The sequence below is a fragment of the Thermobia domestica genome, chromosome 12 (assembly GCF_964235325.1).
Source record: "Thermobia domestica chromosome 12, izTheDome1.hap1.1, whole genome shotgun sequence".
In the NCBI taxonomy this organism is placed as follows: Eukaryota; Metazoa; Arthropoda; class Insecta; order Zygentoma; family Lepismatidae; genus Thermobia; species Thermobia domestica.
In genome coordinates this window covers 192,945,112-192,969,098 of record NC_137465.1, presented here as the reverse complement: position 1 = coordinate 192,969,098, position 23,987 = coordinate 192,945,112, and the positions used below count along the sequence as shown (strand labels likewise).

Sequence of the window (23,987 nt, the reverse complement as noted above, 5' to 3'; positions counted from 1 at the left end):
AAAATTCCGTGGAAATGATGTTGGCTATAAGTAACACATTTTCTCGTAACATTGGCATAACCAGCATATTTTGCTAGAGGATCCTTACTTCAGTCAATTGAAAGCATGATCACATTTTCAGACCATAGTCTAACAGTATTCTAGGGAGCCAATAATGTTCTAGGAAGATATGTTCCAGTGGTTTTCCTCTACTTTCACCTAACTTGGAATCGAACCTCGGATCCGTCACTCCAAACGTGAATGTTCTACTGGTGAAATTTCATGCTTTCATCCGTGATTGTTAGGAAACAGCACGATAGGCTTCCAAAGATATAAAAAAATGTGAATAACCTCAGCAATTTAACTCCTTACAGAGAACGATATGTTGTCTATAGATGGCACGCTAGATGATTCTTATATTGAATGTGAATATCGATAAGCGCAGCTTAAGCGGTAATGCAAATAAACTACGTTTAACACAGCACGAAAGAGTCTTTATTTACTGTAATAATATAACGGGAATATTTGTTAATCTTTAAACCAAAGTTTCACTTCTTACATATAATAAACACAGTAGATCTTTATTTTTGTTGTAAACGTCAAGAGTCTTCAATATTGTGCAATCGTGTGACTGCACGTTTCCCAATAAATGTTATACATTTTCAAAACAGTTTTAATAGTCTTTGTAGTTTATAGGTTTGTTTCTAATCTCATTACCTCTCGTACGAGCAAAAGTCGAACATTAAGGCAAATTTATCTCTCCCTTTGATGGTGTCAGGAGAAGTATCAACAACATAATGTTTGTAACACTACAGTTTCAGCACTATGCGACAAATCCAATTGAACCAGGGAATTATCTGAAGTGACGAAGGGACTCAAATTCTTGCTTACTTTATGTTACAACATATGTAACATTGTAACTATGAGTAATCAATACTTCGTGGTCAATTGTAGCAAAACAGGGTCACAGTTTTACATTGAGCTTAACTATTCCTTTATTGCTAATAACAAACTAAAGAATAGGGTCTATTTCCTACAAAATATAATAATAGAGAATAGGGCCGCACCCAGAAATGTTTGTTGGGGGGGAAGGACCCAAGCTTTGGGGCTTCCAATACTAGAAAGCTATGCAGTATTGAACGAGTCTATGCAGTATTGAACGGGTAATATTCTGTACCCGATAAATAAATGTAAAGATATTTCCACCAGTAGCGTAACTAAAGGTTTGGGGGACTCCCCGCAGACAGCGTGGAGTGGGGCCCCTTCTCCACGTCCAACTTCACGATTTGGGGCACCGTGATGGCTTGAGGTCCCTCCGCAATGCGGGGTCTGCAGGGCCCTTATTTACGCCCCTGATTTCCACCTATATTTTCAGAAACAAAATGGTAGAACTAGATAATTTTTATAAGAGAAAGAGTGCAGATGAAAATGAAATGAAATCTTTGAGTTTTACGTCCCACGTTTATGCCGGTTAGGCTAAAGGAGACGGTGATTATGAGAGATGAGTGAAATGGTGGAATGAAGAAAGTGGGAGGAAACGGGAGAACCCCGAGAAAACCCACGAGCACGGTATTTGTCCACCACAAAGTTCACTTGGCGGGGGCTGGGATCGAACCCGGGACCCCAAGCACCAGAGGTGAACGCTCTACCACTGAGCCACCGCGCCCCCCAGAGTGCAGATGAAGTGTAAAATCAAATTTTCATGCAACATTAATCATTTCCCTGCTTAGTTTTATTAAGAAAGTGTACAAATGTATGTTAAGTTAGAAGTTTTGAGAGGTTCGAGTCCGATGAACAGCCCTGTGAGTGTGCTGCTGATAGAGAAATAAAACATCTATCAGATAATGGCACAATTGAAACATCCCATTAAATAATGCTGTGTGACACATCAGTGGAATTAAATATTGTTCGGAACATGACTGTATATACTGAACTGCTAGTTTCTCCATTGTCCAAGTGATGGCACTAGGGTGCTAGTAAACTGATGTCTGACTGGACCAATACTGTTGTTTAAGGGCATACTACAAGCTTTCTACGGTTCTCCGGAGTTCAATGAAATGTGCCATACAACCAAGAGCGCCCATCAGGGGGGTAAGGTGGGGCGCTCGCTCCCCTAAGAGAAAATCGTACTTGGGAATATCGAAAGCTCAATAGAATTTTTACATTAGTTATAGAAAAATTTGAAACTATATTTGAAAACTCCCTTATATTTACCCCTCCCCCTTGGAAAACACAACATGGGCGCACAGAGAAAAATCCGTTCTCCGGACAGCGGTATATTGTACAAATATACGGTATCCTCTTGCTTACTATAGAAAGCAGTACGGAGCATACGTTATCCGTATGCTAAGATCCTGACCGCCTACATTGTTTCATACAGAAAGTATGTATAGATGGAACACTTATACAGAAAGTATTATAAAACATGCGTTTTCAGTTATACGTCTGCTGTACATTAAGTCCAAAAACTACAGGAATTACGCATGTAACCTATCTTTTTAAGTACGCCACCTACAATTTTTTTTTCTCAGTGCGCCCTTGCATACAACGTCATTCGATGGATTATTTCAATTAATACAAACACGCACATTGTTACAAAGCCAGTTTAAATTGTATGCAATTTAAAGAAATCGTCCAATATCAAATCAAATTGGTATTAAAGCAGGCTTTCATTTGCTTTATTAACTATGTGAATTATTTTTCCTTGGCGTGTTAGATAACGTGTCTGATGAAGAGGATGTTGCTCGTACATTTCCGAAACTCTTAACCTGACTAACTGTTACCTTTATGGACTATGAAACCCGGAGATTTAATACCACATTCTCGAAAGCTCTCCTCCATTGACTATTGTCCCGAGCCAACTGGATTGTTTCTACTTTATATTCCTATTTCTGCGAGATCCATCTTAATATTGTCCTTCCATCCGTGGCTAGCTCATTTTAATGGTATTTTCCCGATTGGGCTTCCAGATATAATTTTGAAATTGTTCTTCCTTTCTTCCATTCTGACTACATACCCTGTCCACCTGAGCCTCCTAGATTTAATGACCCTAACAACACTGGTGCAAATTTCGGGGGGATGAGGGGGACATGTCACCCTCAATCTTGGAACTGGGGGGACTGTCCCCCCAATAATCCGATTTGAATCCGTTTTTTTGGGGGGGGAAGAAATGTGATAATTTGTGTCCGACTGTCACTTCATCTACATCGCCTGATGTATAATATACAACAGGCTCACCTCAGAAAACAGATTCATCTACCGTATAATATGAGTCTCATCTCCCCATCCCCCCAGAATAAGCCTCAAATCTGTCCACCTCCCAATGTTGAAGACAACTCTGCTCCCCAGATCCTCCAGAGCAACTTCATAAATATTTTGAACATCGCTTAAAATATAAATTATGGGAACGGTCACTCCCCCCCCCCCCCCAATGTTGAAGTCAAATTTGCGCCGCTGTCTAACAATGTTAGGTAAACCGTATAAGTTATGCAGTTCCCCGTTATTAAGTTTCCACCATTCTCATTCCCGTCTCTCTTGTTTTAGAACTTCATTTTTAAGTACTTAGTCTGTGTTCTATCAACGTAAGCGAACACATTTCTCAACCATACAATACAACAGTGTTACTAATATATATTTAATGGTTTATTCAGTTTTGTTTCTTTAATACCGTTCGATACACCGTACATGTGGTGTGGAGGCAGACTTTAACTTGCTTCATAGTTATGTTCATTATTTTCATCTATAGATCTTTGGTTACTATATTTATTGGGCATCAAAGCTAAAATTTCGATATACCGTGCGTGTGGCAAGGAGTTCTTTAAATAGCTTGGTACGCGTATGAGATATTTTGTTGTGCTATGTTTGGTTTTTGATGGGTCATTTAAGTCATGATTTGAACTCAGTCAAAACTCTCTTCCTCCATTTCGTCTCAAAAGTATTCATTAATTACAACTGTACCAGAGTGGTTCAGTGGTAGAGCGTTTTAGTGCTTGGGGTAACAGTGGTAGCGTTTAAAGCGTAGAACGTTAGTGGTTGTGCGTCGGGTTCCTGGTTCGATCCCCTCCCAAATAAGTTTGTTGCTGGTAACATCGTGCCCCTGGGTTTTCTCGGGGTACTCCCGTTTCCTCCCACTTTCTCATTCCACCAATTCTTTCATAATCATCACTCGTATTAATGATCGTCTTCTTAAGCCTAAAAGGCATAATATTAAACTAAAATATTTCATTCCATTTCATTTTAGAATTCACTGGCAACACCGTTTAGAAGCTTTCGTGACTGTATCGTAAATGTAAAATCGCAAGATCTACAAACATTAGCAGACGTCAGCATGGCATCTTAGCCATAGTAACGGCGTTCGCACTCTCCGCTCCAGAACACTGTGTAACGTCTGAAGGGAAGCATTGCATTAAGAAGTAAGCTATCTGAGTAGTGTTGGGACTCACAGTATACTAGAGCAGTGGTTCTAGTGCTTAAGATTTAGACATGGGAATGGTTGATTTTATGTAACGCGTATTTGATGAGAAGAGAATAGCTAAAGAGAGAGAGAGAAAAAAAAACTACTTCATTCAAATAAATGTAGAGACTTGCCGAGTCAATCGTGTTAAGGTAAGATAGCTTCTTTATTGCTTTTACAAGAGTGAACTTCAATATGGATTACTTACTCAATAAAAAACGCATTATTGCTGGAAATTTCGCTCAGTCGCGATGTTAATAATTGGTGTTTCTGAGTTTTTTTCATTTTTTTTCATTGGCTGTGGTTGGAGATTTCTTGAAGTTTTGCATCTCTTTTCAGCATAGAAACTATATGAGACGGGGACCTGCAATTTGAGACAGAATCCATACCACCGCATACTTGCAAAGTTGAAATATCTCTCGCCGGAAATCGAACCTGGGACCAGACCCGTAGCCAGCCCAAAAATTTAGGGGGGGGCCCGACCCAATCATTTATACTTCATCACCATATTATAGTTCATTTGCAAGCCTACCGTGAAATTTTATGGGGGCCAGCCAAAGTTATGGGGGGCCGGCCCCCTTTGCCCCCCGTGGACATGGGCCTGCCTGAGACCCTGTTCATAATAGGACTACGCGAAGCCCACCAGATCATGTTGGAAGGGTGTGATGGTGCGGGAATTGCGTTGAGCGGAAGTACGGTATTTACAACACATCATTACGTACCTTCCGCTTCCAAATATTATCAAATATCGCCAACAATGCATAATACAAAAACTTCAAAATTTTTTATCTTCCCTTTTAAAATGCAACAAAATTGCCAACCAATCTCTTTAGATTCAACCATGTTTTATTTCTTAAACTGAAAATCATTTTCATTTTTGGTTATTTTCTTGGATAAGTCCAAGAAAACCAAAACAAATAGCAAATGAAAAAAGGATAGCGTGACGGTGATTATCTAAGAATTGTAAAACAATTTTTAATTTATTTTATTTTATTTTATTTTATTTTTGATATGCCCATATTTCGTGTCAATTCTACGACATACTTCTCATCACTTTTTACGATTTTAAGGATTAAGATTTAGTAACGACCATTCATTCACAAAGAGCACAATGGAAAAAGCACACATTAATAAGTTGGTGGAATGTCTAGTTAAAATGAACTAAAAATTAGTCAAACATTCAAGTCATAAATAACTAGGCCTTTTACCTGTTATTTTTTAAGCCGAAGATTTTCTTTTCCTAGAAGATTCTCCTAAAGAAGAAGACGTGACACCAAGCGAACGTAAGCCCCCCATATTGACTTATTTCTGAGCATATTCGGTTAAATTACTATGTGAGATGTGGAGAAACCCAATATTTTAATTCCTATTCGAGAGAACTGAATTCCAGAACACTGTTTTCTTTGCAAGTTCATGCTATAATAGACGCATGTTCAAGCAGCTACGTAGGATAATGAAGTGTGTAAAGGAGATGACAGTAGCAAAGTTTCCTTTCTCATGAAGCCATCTATGAAGCAAAATCTAATGTAGGTAATAGATGGTAATGTAATGTAGGCAGGTAATGTAATAAAATGTAGGTATTATTATGTAGTAATACCAACCCACACTATTCTCACTACTTCCATTGGCGCAAAACTCCGGGGGAGTGAGGGGGACATGTCCCCGTCAATCTTGGAACTGGGCGAGACGGTTCCCCCCAATAACCCGATTTGAAATGTGTGTTTTTTTTTTTTTTCCGGGAGAAATGTGATGATTTGTGTTTGATTGCCACAAAGGAAAGTGAGATGAAATTGATGTCCCCACAGAGTAAGCCTCAAATCTGCCAGCCTCCCAATATTACGACAACTCTGCTCCCTGATCCTCCACAGGATTGTTTTTCAACTTCACAAATATTTTGAGCATAGCTTAACAAAAACAAAAATTAAAAGAAACGGCCTTACTTGTCCCCCCCCCCAGGTCGGTAGCCAGCCCAGAAATGTAAGGGGGCACGGTAGAAGTTAGGGGGAACCCGACCCAACCATATTATAGTTCATTTGCAAGCCTACCGTGAAAATATTAGGGGGGGCAGTGAAAATTTAGGGGGCCCCACCCTAGTCCCCCGTGGATACGGGCCTTCCAAGTTGAAGACAGATTTGCGCTGCTGAATCCTTCCATACAGTGTTTCTTTCAGACATGTTTTGGGGAGGGCCCTCCCCGGAGCTCTAAAAGTGCTCCCCCAGACAAGACCAAAATAATAGTCTATAATTTAATAATAAATAGAATAGTATAACAGTGCCCCCACCGGAACATTGTTTCTGAAAGAAACACTGCTTCCATATAGCCTAATTCTCAAGGAGTCAAAAGTAAAAGAAACATTGGATGCTACTTCTGGGTCAAGATGCAAGAGAGAGAGATAGAGAGAGAAAATCACAGGTCGGTTATGGACGTTTGTGTTTCGGGTAGAAGAACAATGAATTTTGAAAAAGTAATTACTGAGATGCAGGGGTTTCTGGGCAGATGTAGATTTAGAAGGTGAAAACTGGGGACCAGCCAGAATCCAAATTATGCTAGGTATATCATGAGATTACTATAAATTTCAAAAAATATATAAATAATAACATAAATCATTATTGCCACTATAAAACTGGGTGGACTAGGCTCAGGCCCGTATCCAGGGAAGTCTAGGGGGCCGGGCCCCCTAAATTTTTGCTGCACCCTAAACTTTTCACGGTAGGCTTGCAAATGAACCATAGATCTAATATGGTGGTGAAACATAATATGGTTGAATCGCCCCCGCCCTAACATAAGCCTGCCTAGGCTCCGGCCCCGAGCTATATCCGTCTCTGGTTCTGGGGTACTATGGGGTACTTAAATTCTGTACTTTTACATAGACTCCATGCCTCTAAAATGTTGTAAAGAACGTTGCTTATATGTGCTTATCGAAAACCATAACTCTCTACGCCTTATAGTTACCGAAATATGGGAAAATAAAGAACGACACCTGAGAAGTGCGGGGTTTGCGTACAGCCAGCGACAAGAGTTCTTTCCGTTTCGTAGAATTTATTTTTGGAGTAAGTCTAGTATGGCTGGAATGTACAGGAAATTACATTCTTTTTTAATTTATTGAAAACTGTACTCAAATTGTCTTTCCATTCTGAAGTTATTTACGAAACTAATTGCATCATACGGAAAGAACTTTTGTCACTGACTGTACAAGATAGTGCAATTTCGAAAATGATAACAACTGAGGCCAAAAAACAATACCAAAGTCCAAAACAAAAACACACCGATATGGGGTTTCGGGGTACCATAGGATTCGCAAAACTCCCATTTCTAAACATCTCCAAAATTGTCTTATGAACGTTTTAAAGAACGTTACAGGTTTGTGTTGACTGGAAACCTCAAGTCGATACGGCTAACGGTACCACCACAGGGGTGTGGGGTATGTGTACTAGACGGTACAATACCGAAAACGTAATTACTGAGGCATTTTCCTATTTTAAGACGAAATAACATTTAATTATTGTCACAAAAAAAAATCAAGAATTAAAGTAGCTGCGGTTGCCCCATAGCAAAGAAAATAGGAAAAGTAATAGGGTGTGGAGAATTTTCTAGATCTTATAAATTAGTTGTAGAGTTTTAAAGAATAACTTTTCAACAACAAAAATGTTTTCGTAGATATACAGTGTTAACAATAACTATTCTGAAAATGTACTAGTTAGATTTCATGGGACAACATTATCGTTTACAATGTATATAAAACAAAACTTCAGTTAGTAATGTTGCAGGAGCTAAATTCACAATTTATAAAAGAGATTACTCGGAACAAATATATGCATCTACATATCTATTTGCACATCATTTATTGAAGTAACTGAAATTTTGGGAGAGGGCAATAAAAAAGTTTCCTGCTTCAAACATATTGATAAGATGTAGGGGATTAGGGATTAGATTTATGGGCTCTCGGCATCTATGCCCATGTTAGGGCGTCACACATAAGAGGAATGACGTCATTCGGCGATCACACTGCCTAGGGAATTGGAGAAGAAAGAAACAGGGATGGAAAAAAGCGGTCTGGGACCATTATGGTAGGTACTATCTCAGAATTTGCCTGGTGTGAACCAGGAAAAACCTTCACTTAGAATAGCTGTCCCTAAAAAGCTGTTACCCCTTTCCGATTAAGTGTCCCCATCGGGAATCAAACCTGGGATCACTCGCACCAAAAGTGAGTGTTAGCGACTACGCTACCCGACTAATGATATGTGTGACTAATGCGAAAGTGTTAGTACCATTACTCTAACACCATACCCAAAACTAGCGTTTAATGTCTTGAATTTTGTGCATTGAACTTACATTATTCTAGGTTCTAATAGAATATATGAAGCTCACAATTGAAAACCACACGAGAAAAAGGAGTTAACAGCAGAGTTATGTAACCTGAAAGGAGTAGTTTGTATGGACTATATCCCACAGTAAAAATCATGTTAGTCACTAAGAAATTTAATGCTAAAAAGTTTGCCTTCAAGGAAAGAAGCAGGGAAGTCAGTAGAAAACAGGGCAATTGTGTAAAGTTATATTTAAAAAAAAAACTGACTTGCCTCCTTTTTCCCCTTGTACCATTTAATTGTGTTTTCCAACAGAGGATAAAATGCAAGCGACGTTTTATATCAAAGCCGAAATAAAAATGTATCTATTTCTTGGTGAATGATACACTGTTCTTGCCTGACAATTTGAATTTAGACAACCCAGGTTATACAACTGAAAAAAATGTATAACATACAGGCTCTGGCTTAGGTGCTCATGCCATTCGTCAAATTCCCCGCCAAGTGAACTTTGTGGTGGACAAACACCGTGTGCGTGGGTTTTCTCGGGGTTCTCCCGTTTCCTCCCACTTTCTTCATTCCACCATTTCATTCATTAATTACTCATCATCACCGTCTCCTTTAGCCTAACCGGCATAACCGTGGGACGTAAAACTCAAAGATTTCATTTCATTTCCATTCGTCAAATTGACAACATGGATATGTGGGTTGCATAACTTACCCGGCCTGGCATCTAAGATAATGCAAGTTTGAAAATTAACATAGTTGTGGTACGTAAAGGACTTCTTAAGTAAAGGATTGTTGTGGAGTAATGTTTAAATTGTAGAATTCACTACAGGGAAATAAAGGTGATATCTGAATAAGGAAGTTACACAAAGGGAAGGAAGAAAAGCTAAACTTTCTGTTTCTTCTCTTCAAAAGCTGCTTTTTTTTTTTTAAAAAAAAAAAAAAAACTTAATGTCAAACACACTGTCTTTGTTCAGCATCTTTGTTTGTGGATAAGCTATACTTCTTAGTTTTCCGTCAGGCAGGTCCCTAGTTATGGACTGCCAGAATTTCTACCCTCATCAGCGACCGCAGTTTTCCTACCTGTGGTACGTACTTTTCCGCTATTTATGTTTGAAAATAAACATTCAAGAAATTCTTATGGTTGATTTGGTACGAAAAAAATTCCAATTTGGTTGGAACAGCGATAGAGAACCCACTTTAAGTTTTTAGTTTTTCTAATACATTGCTTCGCAGGAAATTACTTTTTTTCTTTCAGCTGGTTGCTCTGCTATGGTTGAGATTTTTGCTCTTATTTAACAACGATTCCTTGCACAGTTAAACGAGGAAATGGATTTAGTCCTTCCCAGTTTCCAGAAATTCAAGTGTCTTGTCAGAAGCAGTATTTCATTCATAAAACTAATCTGATTAATACAGCATTTCTTTCTTTCTTTACAAGAAAGATTCAGATGGATTTGTAAACAATTTTCAATTTTCAGAAACGTATAAAATGTCATTAAATTGTGCTAAGCGTTCAGTGAATTTCAATTTCTTGTATATGTAGCTCATTAATGAAAACTGTATTTCATAATAATATTATTAATGTACTAAGCAATTATGAATGAAAGGTGGATTCAAATGAGTAATCCCAACTGAAAAGAGCGCCCCTTTTTTTACCCTTCTGAATATGGGCCTACTTCAATGCTACGCCACTGTTATTTACTTGTGTAATTGAAATATTGAACTTATTTATCAGTTTTGTTTTGTTGTAATATATATTATAGACAATATATATATACTCATAAAAATGTAGAAATTGAAGCATATGATGAACGCAGATTCATATATATGTGTACCTACGTATTTACTTAATATGCATAAAATCGACGAGTAGAACTAAACTTCCTCTTGCTAAAAATCTTCAAGAAAATTCAAGCGACACACAAGCCAAAATTTTAACTCTTTGTATTGGTTACCGTATGTCCTGTTTAGATCGGGACAGACTCAATTCGAAAACTCTTGACCTCGAATCTGGTTCCCGAAACTTGGGATCCTCGTTTTCATCCGTGACAACCTTTCCGTTCCTCTTTGGTTTATCCTACCGTCATTGCAATTTTGAAAAAAAATATATATATTACTTTTATTATATTCTTTTACATTTACAGCTATTTTGCAATCTTAATTTATAGTGCATTTGAGTATTGGAAGAGCGCGCCATGTCACGGCATAAAATTTTTATTAGATTTTTGCGTCTGAGATGTGTGTTATTTTCCTATATATTTTAACTGATACATCCAATTGGAACGAAATATAAATTATTTTTTCGATGATTAAATAATTTGTACTGGTTGAAGAATATAAGGTATGTCTCCCAGCAAAATGTCCGTTTAGGAAGATTTATATCTTACAAAAGTATCCCTGTTTCTAACAGCGGACATCCCTAACCCTATGTATATGTGCATTGGTGTGTGTATTGGACCGAGCTCTATTTTCATGGATTTATTGCTAACTTAACCCGGGGTTTTATAGCAGGTATAATGCGATGAAAAAATTGACTTCAGTCTATCATTCCCATTCACACGTAGTATACATTCACACGTAGTGTACATTCTACCATAGTGTACATTCACACGTAGTGTACATTCTACCATAGTGTACATTCACACGTAGTGTACATTCTACCATAGTGTACATTCTATCATAGTGTACATTCACACGTAGTGTACATTCTACCATAGATATCCATCCTCCCCAAGGACTTGAACGAAATCCTCCAAAGAAAATGGGTAAAGACCGGTCTTATTTCTCCTACAATACTCATGAATAGTAAAAGTATTCATCAGTATATTATATAAATGTGTAGTTCAAGGATCAAAAGTTACATCTCTGTAAGAAGCATATGAAAAATATTGTAACAAGTCATATAAAGTGTCAAGCCAACAAAGCATGACTCTTGACGTTCTGCCAGTTTAAACGTTTTTTCGTACTTAAGACAATGATATTAATACGAGGTGCTTCATGAAATACACTACAGGAGTGTTTGTAAATAAACTTGTTAACTATAGTCTTCACGATAACAAGAAATATAATGGCCCATTCTATCCCCAAATTAATAATTTTATCTGCCCAAATTTAAAAATTTCCTTCCAAAATTACAATTCTGTCCCTAAACTTTCACTCTTCCTCCCCAAATTTATCATTCTTCCTCCTCAAATTTATCATCCTTCCCCTCATATCATTCTTCCTCCCCAAATTGATCAATCTTCCCCCTAAGTTTATCATTCTTCCCCCTCAAATTTATCATTCTTCCCACTCAAATATATTATTCTTCCTTCCCAAAGTTATCATTCTTGGTTTAGCCTCCAAACTACTTATGACTTATCTTAGGTCGCGGTCAGAGTAGCTAGCTTATAATACTTGGGTGCACCGAGTCCCGGGTTCGACTTTTGGTGAAAGGAATTGAAATGTTAACGTATTACAGTAGTTCAGATTCCACCTCAAATTGTAGATCCATGTTTTATACAGTCTCGGCGCTGAAAGGAATGCTAAACCCAAATTCAACTTACTAAAAGTTTGTGTTTAATGTTGCTCATAACACGAATAATTTCTTGTCTGGTCTCGAAAACGGAGCAATAAATATTTATTTCTAATTCGAAACATGAATATTCTCGTCTCGATTTAGAGACGAAATATTTCACTGGTCTCAAGGACACCACTACTTCATCCAAATTTCAGATCTCAATTACTACTTTCAAAGTCGCATGATTCATAATATAAAATTCTATAAATAGATAAACATAAGGTGATTGTACGAACAGAATGAAGAAAATTTACCAAAGTTTAAAAATACGCAAGTCGTCACACAAAATATTTTGATAATTAATATGATTTATATATTGGTCTCTCAAACCCTTCATTGATTTCTCCTGACACGGAAGGATTCTGGTCAATTTTAGATGAAATTAGGGAAACAAAATCAGAGCATAAATTTACAAAAATCCGAGACTATCGAAGATTGGAGATGAGACGAGACGAGGAAACCTTTTCGACTAACGAGATGAAACGAGAAAACGTTTCAACTAACGAGGTGAAACGACAAAACGTTTCTGATTAACGAGGTGAGACGAGAAAACGTTTCTGACTAACGAGTTGAGAACAGAAAACGTTCCTGATTAACGAAATGAGACAAGAAAACGTTTGTGACTTACGAGATGAAAAGAGAAATTTTTCTGGAGGAACAAGACACGAGAAAAATTTCGAGATGAGACGAGGCGAGTAAAACTTTTCGAGGAACCGGACAAAAATAATTAAGAAATCTTTGCAAGACAAGACCATGCTTCTACAAAATTTAGGAGTCGAGAAGAGAAAATATTTTGTCTTGTCTCGTGTTTAATAATACCTATGTCATGTGTCACGCAGGCAGGAGGCAAGATATACTGATGAGTAACGATCAATACTGGTTGATCTAGTATAATAGTCTGTGCACACGCCAGCTGCTCTGGATTCAAGTCCCGTACGTGGTTTCGAAACCACATTAATACCTTTGCTGACGAGCAAGAATGCGTCTGTACTTGGAAAAACGTTCAACTGAAGAGAGTGTCTATTGGAAGTTTAATAAAGAGATTGCGCTCCAGCAGGACACACTCTCGATGAAAGGGGCTAATAGTACGTCTTATTTTTCATATCCTAGGTATTGCATAAAAAACACAAACTCATGGCTTGAGTTCTTTAGATTGTAGTAAATCTTAAAGAAAGAAAAAACTCACCGTTCATGTTGAGTTCCACAGCTGTCGTTGCACCATATAAAGGGGGCCGACAGCCACTGCCCCGTCCATTGGGTAAATCATGATGAATGCTATTGAGTATAATGTGACTTGATGTCCTGCTGAGAGCTCGACGTTGACGCACTGCTTCTTTGTAAATCTTATAATACATCACAACCATCACTACACCAGGAATCCAGAAAGAAACTCCAGAAGAAATAAAGGCATAGTATTTGTTCACCACAAATATACAAACATCCGGGTGTTTCTTACGGAATTCTATATGCTCATCAGTGGTATACCAACCCAAGAATATTGGTGTAAACGATATGAGAGCTGGTAGGAACCACACATTCGCCAGCATAAATGTTACGGTCCGACGAGTCATTTGAATAGGATACTCTAAAGGTCGCACAATCGCATAGTAACGATCAACACTAATACAACACAAATGTAATATTGATGCAGTTGAGAAATATACATCCAATGAGTTCCACACATCACACATCACATATCCAAACATCCATCTGCCCGTGATTTCAACACTCGCATTGAAGGTCATTGCACACAGAGCTACCAACAAATCGGCCAACGCTAGCGAAACCACATAGTAATTAGTGATAACACGTAGTTTCCGATGTCTGACCACACTAATAATTACCAACATGTTACCCAATACAGCAGCGATGATGATGGTGCCCATAATGAAACCTTTAAGTATCATTGGCACCAACACGGCCCATGGTGGTTCCACTTCCGGTGACGTGGCAGACAAACTACCGTCAATTTGGGTAGATGTTGATGAAAATGAACCCGAAGACTCATTTTTTAGGATGTCAACAATTTTGCTGGGGTTTTGTTCAGATATAGTCGCCATCCCAGTAAGCATTCTTCCTCAGTTTTTTGTTGTTGCTTGCGTTGAGAGTCTGTGCGTGATAAACAGAATTTTTTTGGTCTTTCGACCAACACAAATATGTACGTCTAGAAGTTATCTATTTTTTGAGGATACCGGATCAACTATTTCTGTTGCCATTTGAGTGTTTACTATTGGAAGATCCCGAAAAGATAAAGTCGAGTTAAAAATGAAGATAGCTTGTTCTATCTTGCTGCAGGGTGGACCCATGGGGCTAGTGCCGAAAATTCCCGCCGTGACATTTTGCCCCCTTTATACTATTAGTTGTTCCTTTCCCCCCTTTTTTTAGAGATCTAATCTGAACGCTCCTTAATGGGTAATTTCGCTATAAGTGTCACTACTCCAAGAAGACGGCGCACTATTCTTGGAGCGTTCCCCATTGATATCAAGGATACTCCAGCATTGTTAACAACAGTTTTGCAGTCATTGAAGCTAGCGCAATCTTCCAATGAATGAGAGACTGAACTGGACTCTGTTACAGTTAAGGGAGTGAGCGGAGGGGGATAACAAAGGACAGATTTCCGACAGAACACACCAAGCGTCACCAACTAGACCGACTGTGACTGGTCCAATGTATTCCGACTGCTGCTGCTAGTACGGGGATCCGATCTCGGATGTGCGCAAGCGTGTTTTTGCCATCAAGGGAGAACACGAGCAAGAGAGAAAATAGAGTATGTGCACGAGATACCCCCTCTCTTTCCTCTCATCGTCCTCCCCTCTCTCGCATTTCTATTCGATTTTACCGCTCTCGTGTCGACCGGGGGCTGAAGCTAAGGTATAGGCCTAGCAGCAACGGTTAGCACTAGGGAAAGACTGGCCTTGATACTTCAATTGGAGGGCGCGCGCAAGGGAAACTTGTGGAAAAGAAAAAAAAGTAATAAAACATCACTAATCCGACATGTAAACTATTTTCCTAACGCATAATGCAGCAAACTCGTACACAGAAATGTGTAATATAATTAGGTCTGTAAATAGCATATGCAGTTTCCAAAGTATGTCAATATTGATTTTGCATATTTGGAATTGTCGTTAGAACGTTTTCAACTAATTATGAAGCTTATATTTATTAAATTTTATATATACCGCATAAAAATATCTAAATGTAATTTTGACACTATCTAGCATCCTGATATAATCTTGCAATTTATTTATGAAGTGTCTCACTGTAACGTTTGTGTGTGTCACCGGTGGGAGAGAACATACTCAACAATAGATACAATATGAGAGAGGTTAGGGTAATTAATGAAATATATTTGTTTGTAAAATAACAAAAAACTCTCTTGAGTGGTGTTTACAAATTATAAATAAATAAATAAATAAATATCTCACCTCAAGAGTAAACTACCCCTTGCGGGTATGCTCATAGAAGTAATTGATGCACCATTATAGGAATAATACCAAAAAAAAAATATATATATATATATATATTTATTTCTGAAATATGACCAAAATTGCCTGAATCGCTTTTGACAAAGTAGCCTGAAAAGAAATCCATCCCCAACAGTAAACTACGTACGGTATCTCTTCTGAACGTTTTCGTATGAAATAATTTACAAAACATTATAGAACTATTAATAAATTAATTAGATCTATTAATGAACTAATTATTTACGAAATATGAAGAAAATTATATCTGAGCCGTTTTTGAGAAAATGGTTCGAGTTTCCCAACCCCCCCCCCCCAAGAATAAACTACTTTGAGTTTTACGTCCCATGGTTATGCCGGATAGGCTAAAGGAGACGGTGATGGTGAGAAATGAATGCAATGGTGGAATGAAGTGGGAGGAAACGGGAGAACCTGGTACTTGTCCACGACGCACACGGTATTTGTCCACCACTTGGCTGGAGCCAGGATCGAACCCGGGACTAAATGCACCAGAGCTAAGAATAAACTACTCTTCCTAGACTCTTTCAGGGCAAATGAGTTTTTCCTTATTGTCAAGTTATTAATAAAGTAATTTATTTATGAAACAAGAATATAATCGTGGCAGAGTCACTTTTGAGAAAGTTATTATTCCTATTAATGTTACATAAATATCTTTTATACGAGATTATGCTTAGGGGATAAATTTACTCTTGGATTAGTACTTTTTGAGAATTTTATAAAATACCACTCATACGATTTAGTTGTTATTATGTAAATATATATATATATAGGATAAGTAATTTGTTATTGAAAAATGTACAAGGTGTAGTTTACTTTTGGAGATGAGTTATCTTTGGGTGAAGTCTCCCGGAAATGCCATATTATTTTATTAGTATTTCTCAAGAAAATGTTTCATTAATAACTACAGAATTGGAGGGAGAAACTTTATTTTATTTTAGTTTAAAGAATTAGAAGGTGAAATATTAGTGCGGTGGACCCGTACCTTTTATTGTTATTCTTTAATATCCTTCTGTAACTCGATATTATTTCTTTCTGTTGGAGGTTATACTGTAGTACCATCTTTTCATGTGTATAAGCCAAGCCTTTAAATTTTACCCGTAATTTCTCGAAAAAGAAAAATAAATGTACTTGTGTACGCTGGCACCCTGCAACTCTACCACCGTTTGTTTAAGCAAACTTTGAAGCTTCCCGCATAAAACGGGCAATTGACGAGAATTCTTCTTACATTTTAGCAGTCTTCTTTAAAATGACCACATGAACCTTACCAATTACTTTCTCTTCTTTTAATTTGATTTAGCTTTGAACAACAACAAAAGATAATTTGCGGTGTTTTAGCCATGTCTTTAATCATCGAGATAATATGTTCGAAAAAAAAAATATAAATGACACTATTAAGTTTTAATGTCCGACGGTTATGCTGGCTAGCCTAAAGGAGACGATGATTATAAGAAATGAAGGAAATAGTAAAATAAAGAAAGTTGAAGGAAACTGGAGAACCCCGAAAAAACCATGCTCACAGTGTTTGTCTATCATAAAGTTTACTTGGCGCGAGCTGGCATCGAACTAAGGACCCCATACACCAGAGGTGAACGATCTACCACTGAGGCACCATGACCCCTATTTTGCGAAAATGTGGGGCTAATACACTCTTGAAAATGGCAAATTCTAGAATATTTGTTAGTTTTAATGAAAATTGTCGAGTCAAGTTGATTTGATTTTTGAGTTTAACGTCCCTTTCAGCACGAAAAATGTCCAATCATAAGACAAATTCCAATAGCTAGATATTCTCGAGCTGAACTAAATAAGATGCAACTGTAAATTCTCATGCTTAGTTTTCCAGAAAGTCGAGAAAAATAAGCGTTTTGCAAACGTAAAAATTGTTGATGGATTAATCACGCCATCCATTAAATATGACACGAATACTTACGTATATCCTTCATCAAACATTTCATTGTGACACTCGCAAAATGATGGTGCTCAGCAATGGCGTATTTAGGACTTTGTTTCGGGGGTGGGAGGTTATGCACATGTGAATAAGCACTTGTATTTTTCCTTTTGCATGCCGACAAATTTTAACGAAGTTGTGCATATAACAAATTTATATCGGGGAGGTAGGCTTGAGAACGAAAGCCCCCTAAATATACCACTGGTGCTCGGTGTGGTTAATGACATATAGCCCAAAATTATGTATAACTCAATGTTTTAAAATGTTATCTTTAACTGTAATGTTATCCTAAGACATGACAGTTACATGAATGATCATGCGTATGTTTCGAGAATATTGAAGTAAAGCATTTTTTGTGGCGCTAAAGTGTTTTGTGAGTTGCCTATAACAATTGATAGCTTCTTTTTAAATTGTTCTGAAGCAATTTGTTTACATATTTATTTTTATGTTTGTATTGTACAGATAAAACAATTTACTGTTAAGTAGTATATGTATTGTTGTGTGTTTAATCCTGATGGTGACACACACAAACACATGTCACACTGAGATAAATCATAAATAAATTACAGGATTAGGCTATATATTCAAAACCTGGATAGTGTCAAAGTTATATTTAGTTAGTTTTTTACATATAAAATTCGATAAATATTTACAGTAATAATTGAAGCTTGATACTTAGTTAAAAACATTCTAATGACAATTTGTAATATCCAAAATCAATATTGACATAGTCCTGGGTTCGACTGCCTGTGGGGACACTCGGTCGAAAAAAAAGTAAAAGCTTTTTTACGTCAGCCATTCTAAGTGAGTTTTTCGTCATTCACAGCAAATGCCGGAATGGTACCTAACATAAGTCACAGGCTGCTTCCTTCAACAAAACTTTCTTTCCTTTCCTTGGATATCATGATCCCCGAGGGACGTCATCCCTCATACGTAGTGGATTAGCATGACCGTAGATGCCGAAAGATCAGAAATCTAAATCCTAATCCTAATATTGCCATATTTTGAGATATTTTGTGTTAGGTTAACTACACTGTTAGTCTGGCTTTATTGCAGAGTATGTAAAAGAATGCCCCTCCTGCCGATATTTGCATAGCACGAAATTTCAGCGTTTTGTATCTATTAGTTTAAAAGTAACGAGGGTGTGTGAAGATAAATCGTCCACCCTGTATATATATATATATATATAATTTATATGATACCGCTATTAGCTATTCGCGGATGATAAGAGTAGTAACGCGCCCTCTTTTGGAGAACATTTGAAGAAAGACAACCTAAGTGATTTTTTTGTTTTAAATTAAGGTGTCTTCTTGAGGGACATATTTGAGAATTAATACAGATTGTTGAATTTAAAGTGGAGAAATGTTAGAAAGTTGGGTAAAAAGGAAGATTAATAGTTGAACCAAAAGCTTCGGTCCGGGAAAGGACAGTTCTTATTATTATTAATGAGAAAGGATGTATATATAGCAACAAAAATGAAAAGAAAGAAGTATGATGAAGCATTGTTTGCATATGAGACAAGTTTGGTGAGTCTAGAATTGAATTTTTTTTCAGGAGAGAAATTTGAAGTTCAACATCTTATGAGAAATTCATACTTCTGCTGTGCTAGCAGTCAAAACTATAATTATAAACCATCTTTTTAAAAGGTACCCATGCATGAAAGTAAATGTAGATCCTTTTTTTTTTTTTGTTCATTTTTCGAACTTACATCACTTACTCATATAACCAAAGCAACCCATATTTAGACTAACGCGATTTTTTAGGATTACGAATTTAATTTCTGGGCTTTCGCCATCTATGGCCACATTAACGGCATTCACACTATCCGAGGAAAGGGAAGGAAGAAAGGATTGGGGAGGAAAAGAATCGACCTGAGACCTGTATGTTAGGTAGTACTATCCCGTTATTTGCCTGGTGTGAATGAGGAAAACCCAGGAAAATCTTACTCAGGATGACTGATGTGGAAAAGCTTTTACACTTTTTCGACCAGTGTGTTCCCACCGGAAATCGAACCCGAAACCCCTCGCACCAAAGGCGACATCGTTAGCGACTACGCGACGCGGGACTATTAACATGGTTTCCTAGGAATGGGTGTTTATTATAGTAATGTCAAGTATCGTAACTGGTGGAAAACAATGATTGGACACAGAAAATAATTGAAGTGATATATTGCCAAGTGATTATCAATATGAACGATCAACTTTTAGCTTTTCCCATTAAGAATGTTAAGTAAGCATACATGTAGTAAAACGGCGATATATCTAATAAATGTTGCATATGTGTTACCCGTAGTACTTTCTATTATCCATGAGACTAGATTTGGTGTAACCTCGTCTGAAAAAGGTTAAGTGTAAGTGCTTTCCCGTCTGAAAACGGTTTAGTGAAAGTGCTTTCTCGTCTCGACAAGAATATATCTTTTTATTGGAAGATCTTTGTCTCTAATCATCTCGTTGTGAACAGTAGTTAAGTACAGCCCTTTCCCGTTAGACTAGCGGCTAACGTAAGAACCTTTGATACACGAGGTCCTGGATATGATTTCCGTTCGAAAAACATTTAACTCATTACGGTGACTCAGATTCCACTTTAAAGTGTAGGTCCATCTCTCATATAGCCTCATTGCTGAAAAAAAGGCACTAAACTTCACTGAACAAACATCATCATCATAAGTATTCTGCCATTGTTGACAGGTCAGTTGCTGCAACTGAGAAGCTTTCATCCTCCACGGTCTTCCGCTAACCACTTAATCTTCACGTACCATTTCTCTGTTTCGATATCGTCTATTAATTGTAGTCTCCTTCGCCCTCTCCCTCTCTTACCTACCACCATAACCTCTAGCACGTCCTTCATGATACATTTCCTTCTTACCCAATGTCCCAAACAGTTTCTCTTCATCTTCTTAATAATATCTAAAATTGTACTTTTCTCTCTCCCCCACCACTTCGTTTTTGGCTCGACCCAGCTAATTCTTTTCATTCTTCTCCACACCCACCTTTCGAAAGCTTCGAGTCGTTCTTCATCCTTTTTGTGTAATATCCACGTTTCTGACCCCTACAATACAATACTCCAAACGAACAAACAAACGATAATTGACTAGTCAACAACAGTTTAAGATATTGTAGTCGCCAGGTACTCGTGGTCAATGTTCAATTGAATGTAAATTTCGTTAGTAATTTGTATTCGTGTAATTACTAGCTTATATAATTGCCAAACGTTAAACTGGTATTTTGTACAATATTCGTAGAAATTATACCTTTAACCCTAGATTTAGGCTAAATTCTTCACAAATATTAATGGCAATTTGTCTAATTTATGAATTGTCAGGACAAGAAAGCACAACAGAGATTTATAGAAATATTTAACAAATAACAAAGGAAATGAAATGGATTCTTGAGGTATTTTAGAAAGAAAGAACAAATGATGGAGATGTGGGCCCCGCCAGAGGAAAATTTTCTAAAGGGACCATCTCCATGCTTGGTATGGTTTGCTATATTGCGCATACATTTTTTTTGAGTCAGGAAGGGGCTGGGCTCCACCCTGCTTTCCCTTCGGGAGCCAATGATGGAGATGAGCAATTTTGATACATTAGCTAAGCGTGAAGAATATCATTTTAAATCTTAAAATTCTCAATTCATAAAATTCACAAATTAACACTAAATTCGTTTACGCTACAAATGGCAACTGGAAATGTCAAAGCTGTTTTCTGTTTTATACTACAATAATAAATAATACCAAAATACTGAATTTCGGTGCATGTGTTTAAATTTTATCATCCCTATTAAATCGTTATCTGGGAACGAATATTTATTAGTATTCTCAAAAAATCTTACTTATTTCTTTTACAGTTAACGTGACATCTATGTTCAACAGTTGTCTATTTAATTATCTGATAAATCCGTTAAAAAAATCAAATTTTCAAAGATGAGAAGCAATTTACGTGCAGAGCTAGACACTTTTATACCAGCTTCTTTTACCCAAAATTTTGTCGCGCTCTCAGAATGCTTTGCTTCTCTTGCGCTCGAAGGGCACGGTAGCTCAACATTAGAGTGCTTACCTCTGGTGTGTGGGTTCCCTTGTTTGATCGTCGGCCAAGTAAATTTGTGGTGGACAATATCGTGTTCGTGGATTTTCTCGGGGTAGCCTACTCACGTTTCCTCCCATTTTCCCAATCCACTAATTCTTCCATCATTATTCACTTGCTTCAATCATTCGTCTCCAAGGCCGCCCATCAGGGGGGAAAAGGTGGGGCGCTCGTCCCCATAGAGGAAATTGTACTTCAGAATATCGAAAATCCATTAGAATTTTTGCATTAGTTACAGCAAAATTTGAAACTATTTTTGAAACGTCGCTTATACTTGCCCCCCCTTGGAAACCACAATATGGGCGCCCTTATTCGTCTCCCTTAGCTTAAAGAGCAGAAACGTGGGACGTTAAACTGAAAGATTTCATTTCATTTTTCTCTTGCGTTCTTAGTAGATTTTGAGAATAATTTTCAACAAAGAATAAAATTCGAGTGAATACAAGACGTGAATTTTGTTTCACATTTTGAAACAGAGATTGATTTCCAAAATATACGAATGCAATATCGAACAGTGAGTGATCACTTTTAGATTCAGTAAAATGATATTAAATGAAATCTTGCAGTTTAGCGTCCCACGATTTTGACCTTTAGGCTAAGAGAGACGGATGATAAAGGTATATGATTGATGGTAAAATAATTGAAGGAATTAGAATGTGGGAGGAAACAGGAATACCCCCGAGAAAATCCACAGACACCATGTTGTCCATCTCAAACGTACTTGGACGGGAATCGAACCACGGACCCAAAACAGCAGATGTAAGCACTATACCACGGAGTCACCGTGCTCCTTCTAGTCTCAGTAGAAAGCTAAAGCGAAGATGGAATCTATTCCTTGTAAGATTTCAAGATGGAGTCCATGTATCACATTTACCTTCAACCACAGAGATCCTAGCCCTGTACAACGATAAACTTAGAGTGACGATAAACTCCTCCATTTCAGTAAAGAAGTGTGCCTCGATGCAGGCTCGTAGCCAGCCCCAAAATTTAGTGGGGCGGTAGAAGTTAGTGGGCCCGACTCAATCATATTTCATCACCATATTATAGTTCATTTGCAAGCCTACCGTGAAAATTTTTGGGGAGGCCCGGCCCCATAGCCCACCTTGGATACGGGCCTACTTTGATGCTTTTCACTTGATAGACTTGCCTCCCGGGCAACCGAACAAGTGGTCGGTGCGGGTTTCAGTTTATGACACCCAGAATAAGTACAGAATCCAGAAGACTTATGCAAATTTAAGCGGGTTTTGCCTATAAATATAATAAATAAAATTCACTTTCAGGGACGCCCAACAAGATATTTTTCAGGAGGAAAGACCACTATACAAACAAAGTTGTGAATTACAAATATTGATGGACACGTGCACATAATATAAAACAACCATTACTAACGCACATATTCGTATTAACTAAAGGAAATTAACCAGTACTATAGTACAAGTTAGGGCCATAACTGAAGCAATATTCACTCAATACAAAAAGCAGGTAAGTGTATAAGCCGTGATTGTCCTTAAGTACAAGGTCAAACTAGCCAAAAAGGTAGTGTGACTATCGGGTTATTTAAGATGAAGGCTACCATTACGCCAGTATCTTCAATCAGTTTTCAGTGGCAGTGGCGATGAGTGCTCAACAATGTCCGATACGTGAACTGTTATTTCAGGAGTTCGAAATCAGACATAACGCTGCGGTAGCAATCTAAAACATCTGTTTTGCGAAAGGGGAAGGTGCAGTGAAATCACAGCACAGCAACTTGTTTCTTTCAGAAATTTCGTACAGGTTGTAAAAGCGTCAAAGATAAGCCAAGATACTGGCTCCACAAGTCCTACCTAATGCCATAGGGGAAAATTCATCCACCAACAAACGACAATTATCAAATGAACTTGGCATGTCTCAGTATACTGTTGTGAGTAAACTTCACTAACTCAGGAAAGTCATCAGAAACTACCATTTTGTACTACATGAGTTGACACCATCTCAACCCAAATCCAGAGGAGAGTGGATGTGTGCCGACAACTGCTGCAAAATCCACGTCATGTGTATTTCCTAAAACGGACTGTAACATCCGACGAAAAGCGGATGATTTTCCGAAATCCGAATGTACAGAAACAGTAGTTGAGCAAGGGCTAACTTTAAGAACCGGTCGTCAAACAGGGGCGTTTCGAGTATGTCATGTCCTGTATATGGCGGAGC

At 37.7% G+C, this 23,987-nt stretch overlaps 1 protein-coding gene across 1 annotated transcript in view; it reads right to left on the bottom strand.

Moving 5' to 3' along the window:
* LOC145666911 (octopamine receptor beta-1R-like) overlaps positions 1–14,937 on the bottom strand; it is a 361,682-nt gene extending 346,745 nt beyond the window's left edge. The window contains exon 1 of the mRNA XM_081734506.1: positions 13,485–14,937. Coding sequence (XP_081590632.1) covers positions 13,485–14,370 — 886 coding nt within the window. The 5' untranslated portion in view covers positions 14,371–14,937. The remainder of the gene's footprint in view (positions 1–13,484) is intronic.
* Positions 14,938–23,987: the final 9,050 nt, after the last annotated feature.